We start from the raw sequence: 7807 nt of genomic DNA, 5'->3' as shown, positions 1-7807 counted from the left end.
CACCGCCCTGGCTTTGGGGTCGGTAACCCTCTGAGTGAGGCCCCTGGATGGTTTTGCGGGGATTCAACCCAAACTCTGCATGATTGAGCGGCTGGGAAGTGCTGGCGGCTCCGGCCCTGGAGGGGGTCAAAGAGACTCGTCCCCAGGACCCAGCAAGCTGAGCCACAGGCAGGCCCAGAGTCCGACAGGCCGTCTGCCCCGCTCAGGGTCTCCTGTAGCTGAGCTGGGCTCCTACTGGCTGCTTCCCAACTCGGGTGAGCAAGAGGGCAGTGCTGGGATGGGGAGATGGGACAATTGTCTGGCTCTGGACAGAGCTCAGCAGGCCTGGAGCCGTGCACACTGCCCCCTTCCTGACTGTATCCTGGGGGGACCGACAGCTCCCCACTGCCCCTTTCAGTCCTGGATGGCGCCAGGGGGAGTGAATATGGGTCCATGGGGCTTGGGGTCTGTGGACGATTCTCCACTTGTCAGGGTGGCTGCCAACCTCCGCCCCCAAAGGCGGTGCCCCTGAGAGGGGGCCCTGCTCTCTGAGTGTATCCATGTGGGGAGCTGGGTTTCCCATCACTGCTGCTCCCAGGAAATGGACCCGTGTGCCAAACTCCCACGAGCCATTGGCTCAGGCAGGGCGGCCACGTAAAGGGCTGATACCAGGCCTGCTGCAGGAGAGCTGGGCCTGAGGTCTGCTTGAGGAGAGCAGCAGAGAAATGGGCAGGTGGGGAAGAAAGCGGGCTTGGGGGCAGAAGGCTTGTGGGTCCAGCACTAGAATCAAGAGAGCTGAGTGGTCTGGGTGACTGATGCTGAGCTCCTTAGTCTCGCTGTACCTCAGTTTCTCCTCTTTGTTTAGGCTGTGAGCTCCTCGGAGCAGCGCCTGGCACTGGGGGCCCCACCTCACTCAGAGCCGCTACTGATATAGGGGGCTGAGCTGGAACTTGGGGGGAGCCCCCCAAATGGGCAGGATCTGGGGAGGGGAGAAGGGGGGAGGCAGCGGACAGCAAAGGGAGGGAGGGAAAGTTGGGGAGGGGCACTGCAGAGATTTTCTCAGCCTGACATTAATTTTTGAAGCCTCCCTTAATGTTTTAGCACCTGCTGCCCCCCTGGGAGGGCGAGGGGGAGATCAGTGGATTGTGAACTCTGGGTGAACTTGAGCTACTGAATCTGTGTAATTGTGTCCCACACACACCCATGGGGAGAGGGGGGGGGCGGGCTGGGAAGAGCTGGCCCATTTAAAGGGCAAGTGTCCCGCTTTGGCGGGTGGGTAGGATGGGCTGGGGAAACCCGGCTCTCAGAGTGGCAGTGAGTGGGCAGGGTGGATACCCAGCCCAGAGCCTGGCTCTTTGGGCTCACGTGCAATGCTCAGGCCATGTCTAGGGCCCCTGAAGCTTAGGAGTGGGGCCCATGGCTACCTGGCCCAAGGGAATGACCTCATCCCCCTCCCTGCCCCACACACACCAGAGGAGGGACCACACGTGGGCGCAGGGGGTGGCACCCTCTGACTGTTGGCCTGCACTTTGCATCCCTGCATTAAAGTCTTGGTCCTGCTTTGAGCAGGGGTTGGACTAGATACCTCCTGAGGTCCCTTCCAACCCTTAGTCTCTAAGGTGCCACAAGTACTCCTTTTCTTTTTGTGATTCTATGGTTACAGTGCAGAACTGGGAGCCAGGACGCCTGGGTTCTATCCCCAGCTCAGGGAGGGGAGCGGGGGCTGGGAACCAGGACGCCTGGGTTCTATCCCCAGCTCAGGGAGGGGAGCGGGGGCTGGGAGCCAGGACGCCTGGGTTCTATCCTCAGGGAGGGGAGCGGGGGTTGGGAGCCAGGACGCCTGGGTTCTATCCCCAGCTCAGGGAGGGGAGCGGGGGCTGGGAGCCAGGACGCCTGGGTTCTATCCTCAGGGAGGGGAGCGGGGGTTGGGAGCCAGGATGCCTGGGTTCTATCCCCAGCTCAGGGAGGGGAGCGGGGGCTGGGAACCAGGACGCCTGGGTTCTATCCCCAGCTCAGGGAGGGGAGCGGGGGTTGGGAGCCAGGACGCCTGGGTTCTATCCCCAGCTCAGGGAGGGGAGCGGGGGCTGGGAACCAGGACGCCTGGGTTCTATCCCCAGCTCAGGGAGGGGAGCGGGGGCTGGGAGCCGGGACGCCTGGGTTCTATCCTCAGGGAGGGGAGCGGGGGTTGGGAGCCAGGACGCCTGGGTTCTATCCTCAGGGAGGGGAGCGGGGGTTGGGAGCCAGGACGCCTGGGTTCTATCCCCAGCTCAGGGAGGGGAGCGGGGGCTGGGAGCCAGGACGCCTGGGTTCTATCCCCAGCTCAGGGAGGGGAGCGGGGGCTGGGAGCCAGGACGCCTGGGTTCTATCCCCAGCTCAGGGAGGGGAGCGGGGGCTGGGAGCCAGGACGCCTGGGTTCTATCCCCAGCTCAGGGAGGGGAGCGGGGGTTGGGAGCCAGGACGCCTGGGTTCTATCCCCAGCTCTGACTTGCTGTGGGCGTTGGGGTAAGTTCCTCCTCCCCACCGCTCTGTATCATGGTGCTGATGCCTGGCCCCATCCTGCGAGGGGGAAGCGGGGTTGAAGCTTTTCCTGCTGGCGAGGGGCTCGGAGCCAGAGCCCCTGATGGGGAGTCGGGCACATGGGGCTCTGTGTGGCATGGGGCTGGGCACAACCAGAGGGGAGGGGGGCGGGGCAGGGGCGGGGCCGGGGGGGCCGGCGGGTTACAAAGCCGCTGGCCTCGGCACCCCAGAGCCGCGCTGACTCTCGGGCTGCAGGAGCCGCCCCGCGGACGGAACGAGCCGGGCCGGGCCGGGGTCCCAGTGGCGGGTCCCTCCCAGGGGTCGGGTCGGCGGTACCGCTTCGTTCCCGGACCAGCCCGTGAGTTGCAGCCCCTGCCGGCCGGATCCCGCCCCCAGCCCGGCTCCGGGAGCAGCCCCCGGTCCAGTTCCAAGTTGCCGCCTCCCCTGGGCTGGGACCCTGCTCGGGCGGAGCGAGAGACGTCCAGGGCAGCTGGGGAAACTGAGGCAGGGGGCGGCTGGAAGGCGGGAGGTGGAGACGGAAGTGGGGGGCGCCGCAGTGTGAGCGGCCCGTGCGGACACTGGCGGCTGGACCCGAACACGTGTTCTCAGGTGGTGGATCCCTAGGTCGGCGCCGGGACAGACCCGGGGGGAGCCCCGACAGCCGCCGTCCGCCCCAGCGGGGCGCGCACCCGTGTGACAACCAGCTCGGGAACTAGGGCAGGGGCGCGAGTGATGAGGGGTGTGGGGCAGGGAGGGACGGATATGGGGGGGTTGAGGGGGGCCGTGGGGGGAGGGGGCAGGCTGAGTCAGGGGCTCCTCAGAGCTGGGCGCTGGTGGGGGGCGGCGTTGTAACCCAATTACACTCGTTCCGGGGGGGGTCTGGCTCAGGCTGCCCGGAGCAGGCGATGCTACGTCACCTGCCCCCACCCTTGCCCCCCCACTGTGGGCCGGGCCAGCACCTCAGTTCTAGCGAATCGCCCCGGGCCTGGGTCCCCATCCGGCCCAGCGGGAGAGATGGTGCTTTTAACCCTCGCTTCGCCGGGCAGGCTCAGAAGCCCCGGGGGTCCAGTGGGGGGCGATGGGGGGGGTCTGGGTGCCGATCGCTGCGTCTCATCCCACGGGGGGGCCTAGACCCATAGAACCAACCCCCCTCCCAGCACAAACCGGGGCCCCCTGCGGGCCCCGCATGGCCCGTGTCGCACCCCCAAGCGCCATGGGGTATTTCTGCCCCTGGCTCCCAGCCCTGCCGGAAACTCCGCCGCCTGCACAGGTGGGGCAGGCAGGGAGGGCCCCAGGCTAGGGGGCCCGGAGCAGGAGTGTTTCTCACTCCTGTGTGCCCAGGTCTGTGTCACGGGCGGGGGGGGAGGGCAGGCCCCGGTACAGGTGCCATCCTGGAAAGGGTCGGGGGGGTTGGGTCCCCGGTACAATGGCATGCGGGGAAGGAGATGGGGGCCGGGTCCTTAGTACGTTGCTGTCCCGGGCTGGGTCCCTGGTATGATGCCACCCGGGGCATTGGCACTGGGCCCTGCAGGCGCTGCATCTGCCCCCTGTGCGCGGTGCCCCCCGAGGAGAGGGCTGGGGCTCGAGCAGTTCATTCATAACTGACACGCCAGGCCCAGGGGGGCCAGGGCTGGGGGGGGAAGGCTCAGCCCAGACAAGCCACGGCACAAATTAAGCCCTGGTGCCCCTTCTCCCAAAGCCTCTCTCCCCTCCTCGGCGGTCACCTGGGGGCTTGGACCGTGGCTGGATTCCTGGGGCCCTGGGCAGAGGGGCGCTGCAGCGACACAGGGGACCCCCGGGGGCTGGGGTTCAATCTCCCCCACCCCCATATTGAGGCTTTTGTCCCTTTAAACGCGCTTCCGTGACCGCTGCCCCCCCCCGCCTGGCTCCCCACAATTCACATCCTCCAGGAAGTGGGGATCATCCCCCGGGGGCTCCGCCTCATTAGAGCAAAATACGTCACCGAGCCAAATAGCGTCCCCCCGAGAGACGGGCAGGCCCTGCAGTGCCAGGAGCTGGGAGTGACCCTGGCCCTGCTCCAGCCCCTCCTGGGCGGGTGTCACTAGCCCCAGAGGGGAAGCTGAGAGAGGGAAGACCCATCATTTCCTTAACTCCAGGGAGAGACCCCAGGAGTCCTGGCTCCCAGCCTCCCCCCCCCCGAACCCCACTCCTCTCCTGGAGCCGGGAGAGAACCCAGGAGTCCTGGCTTCCAGCCCCCAGGAGCTGGGGAGATCACATTGGCTCCCGCCAGCGTGGGGGCGAGGGTGCCGGGTCTGTCTGTGCCCAGCTGTGGCAGAGACTGGGCCGTTCCCAGCCCGGTTCCGTGCCGCGGTGCCCGGCCGCTGCCCTGACGCTCCGCCGGTACTTTCGCCCCTTCAGCCCATCTCATGGGGCGCTGCAGTGGCTCGGGGTCGGGGTGCAGCCGGGCTAAGGCCTCCGCCGGGTTTGCACTGGCGCCCCCACCCCCGAGCCGGCCCGGCAGCGCGCCCCTCCCCCGCAGCTCTGGGTCGCTGGGAGCGGCCCCTCCTGCCTCGGTTTCCCGCAGCCGGGCAGACGCTTGGGCCCGGCCCGGGGAGAGGCCGGAATCTGCCCCCTTGTTGGCCGCGGGGGCGCCGCCGGCAGATGAGTTTGCTGGGTCTCAGCAGCCCCCGCCCCAGCTGCAGCTCCGGCCCCTCCCGGCGGGGACGCGCGGAACCCCCCGCGCGGTGTCCACGGCGACACACCCGCCCCCGGGGGCCGGGAGACGGGGCTCGACGCTCGCTGACGCCAGCGGGGCTCCCAGGGGCTCAGTGAGGGCGTCAGGCGGGGGACGTGGGTTGCCGAAGGGCTCCCTAGTGCCCCGCTCAGCCGGAGCAGCAGCTCCTGTGGGGCGGGGCTGGCTGGGCCTGTGTGGACACGTGGGGGGGTGTTTGTGTGTGTGTGTGGGGGGCTGATCGCTGCACACGGGTCGGGAAGAACTCCCCCCCCAAGCCCTGGGCAGATTGGCGGGGGGTCACCTGCCTCTGCAGGGGGGGCAGGGGGTCACTTGCAGGTTTAAACTGGTGTAAATGGGGGCGTCTGGATCTTGGGGTCTTTAAATCCAGCTTGGAGGAGCTGCTTTGGGTCTGTGGGGGGGGGCCTGTTGCGGGTACATGGATGATGAGGTGGGGGGGTTGAGAATGGACCTGGCAGCGGGGGGACTGTCAGCATGGGGGGGGGAGTGCGCATGCACTCTGCAGGGGCCCTGTTGCCCAACTGGGCACTTCGTGCCAGGAGATGCCTGCCCCAGGGGCCGTTATTTCATGCTGGTCAGCCCTGATCCATCCCCGGGCTGCTCCGGCTGGGTTACTTTGTGCCAGGGATCAGAGGAAGCCCTGTGAGTCTTACTGAGGCTCCGTTTCTCCCCTTCCTCCCGCAGGTGGCTGCGCCAGGCGTTGAGGAGCCGGTTAATCGAACAAGGGTCCCAGCACCGGAGCTGCCCCGGGAAGCGGAGCGGGGCTGGAACCCTGCGAGATGCACTGGGGCCGTAGCACCCCGCGAGATGCACTGGGGCCGTAGCACCCCGCTGCCCCTTTGAGCGGAGACGGTGCCAGGGAAGGGGCTCTGCCAGCCAGGAGCAGGGCGGGACCCCCCTGGGGGTAAGGAAAGGGAGCCCCTGCCGTTAACCCTGGCCATGAAAGGGGGTTGGCTGTGAGACCCCCAGCTCCTGCCAAGAGCCCAGGCAACTTGTGCCCATCTTCCCCAGGCAAGGGCAGCCATGGTCTGCTGGTGGGCTGGCTGGCTGCTCCTGCTGGCAGAGGCTGGGGCGGCCCGCCTGGAGCAGGGGACGCTGGAGTCCTGGGCCCAGGAGGCTCCGTGGCCGGGAAACACATCCGGGTTCCAGGCGAGCAGCCTGCAGCGCCGCCTGCCCCAGGGGCTCATCATCGGGGTGCGGAAGGGGGGCACGCGAGCCCTGCTGGAGATGCTGGCGCTGCACCCCCAGGTGGCTGCTGCCCGCTCCGAGGTGCACTTCTTCAACCGGGAGGAGAACTACCGCCGGGGGCTGGGCTGGTACTGCCAGCAGATGCCCCTCTCGCGCCCTGGCCAGCTCACCATGGAGAAGACCCCAGGCTACTTCTCCTCCCCCCGGGCCCCTGCGCGCATCCATGCCCTGGCCCCTGGCATGCGGCTGCTGCTCATCGTGCGGGACCCGGTGGAGCGGCTGGTGTCGGACTACACCCAGATCCTGCACAACCGCCAGGCGCGGTGCAAGCCCTACCCGCCCCTGGAGCGGCTCCTGGTGCGGGGGGACCAGGGCCTCGACACCCGCTACAAGCCCATCCAGCGCAGCCTCTATGCCCTGCACCTGGCCCGCTGGCTGGCCGCCTTCCCCCCGGCCCACATCCACGTGGTGGACGGTGGCAGCCTGATCCGCGAGCCCCTGGCTGAGCTGCGCCGCGTGGAGCAGTTCCTGGGCCTGGCGCCCTGGCTGGGCCCTGACAACTTCTACTTCAACCAGACCAAGGGCTTCTACTGCCTGCAGGCCGGGGCCCGCCAGCGCTGCCTAGACGAGTCCAAGGGGCGGCCCCACCCGCCCATCGCCGAGCTGCTGCTGGAGCAGCTCTGCACCTACTTCAGTGCCCACAACGAGCACTTCTTCAGCCTGGTGGGGCGCACGTTCAACTGGTGCTGAGTGGGCCTGGGGCCTGCAGGGACAGAGCCCCCCACGGCAGAGGCTGTGAAATGGGAGGGTGGGGGAAGTTGGTACCAGGACAGGCAGGGAAGTTTCCCCCGACCCCCCGAGCTCAGAGGACCTAGGTGCTCAGAGCAGGAGGCGAGGGGGATCCTGCTGGGGCTGTATCCCCTGGACACAGGAGTGTAGATGGGAAAGGGGGTGGGAGGAACCAATCTGGGCAGGAGCAGGGGGGCTCCTCCCTGCCAGGACAAGGCAGAGGTCCATAGCTGCCCCAGAAGCACACTCCTAAAAGGGCCCAGAAAGAAACTTTGCCCCACAGAGTCGTGGGGCAAGGCAGGATAGCAGGGGGGATGAAGGGACAGGGGGCTTCTACAATTCAGGGCATCTGCCCCCATATTCCCCCTTACAGGCTACCAGCTCCCAACCTGCCACCTCCCTGGGGGGACTGGAGCCCCACCTCTCCCAACAGAGGCATTTCCAGGCTGCCCCCTTTCCTGCTACTGAATTCCCCAGCCAGCCTGCAGTGCCTTCGCTGCAGGCTATACAGAGCACGATGGGCCCCCCTTGAGTTATGCCCCAGCTCTTCCTAAGCAAGCCCCAGCCTAAGGTGAAAACATGACAAAGCTCCCCTTAAACCCAACAGACCCCCCCCCCCCG

General features: G+C 67.4%; 1 protein-coding gene across 1 annotated transcript; it reads left to right on the top strand.

Annotated features, from left to right (window-relative positions):
* Positions 1–2713: 2713 nt before the first annotated feature.
* LOC119848761 (heparan sulfate glucosamine 3-O-sulfotransferase 1-like) lies at positions 2714–7807 on the top strand. Its single transcript, XM_043503148.1, has 2 exons — positions 2714–2854; positions 5894–7807. Exon 2 carries the CDS (start codon positions 6233–6235, stop codon positions 7145–7147), a length of 915 nt encoding a protein of 304 aa, XP_043359083.1. The 5' UTR covers positions 2714–2854; positions 5894–6232; the 3' UTR covers positions 7148–7807.

Source organism: Dermochelys coriacea, chromosome 26, assembly GCF_009764565.3.
Source record: "Dermochelys coriacea isolate rDerCor1 chromosome 26, rDerCor1.pri.v4, whole genome shotgun sequence".
Lineage (NCBI taxonomy): Eukaryota > Metazoa > Chordata > Testudines > Dermochelyidae > Dermochelys > Dermochelys coriacea.
The sequence above is the reverse complement of the archived record's forward strand: the minus strand, read 5'-3'. Positions and strand labels throughout refer to the sequence as shown.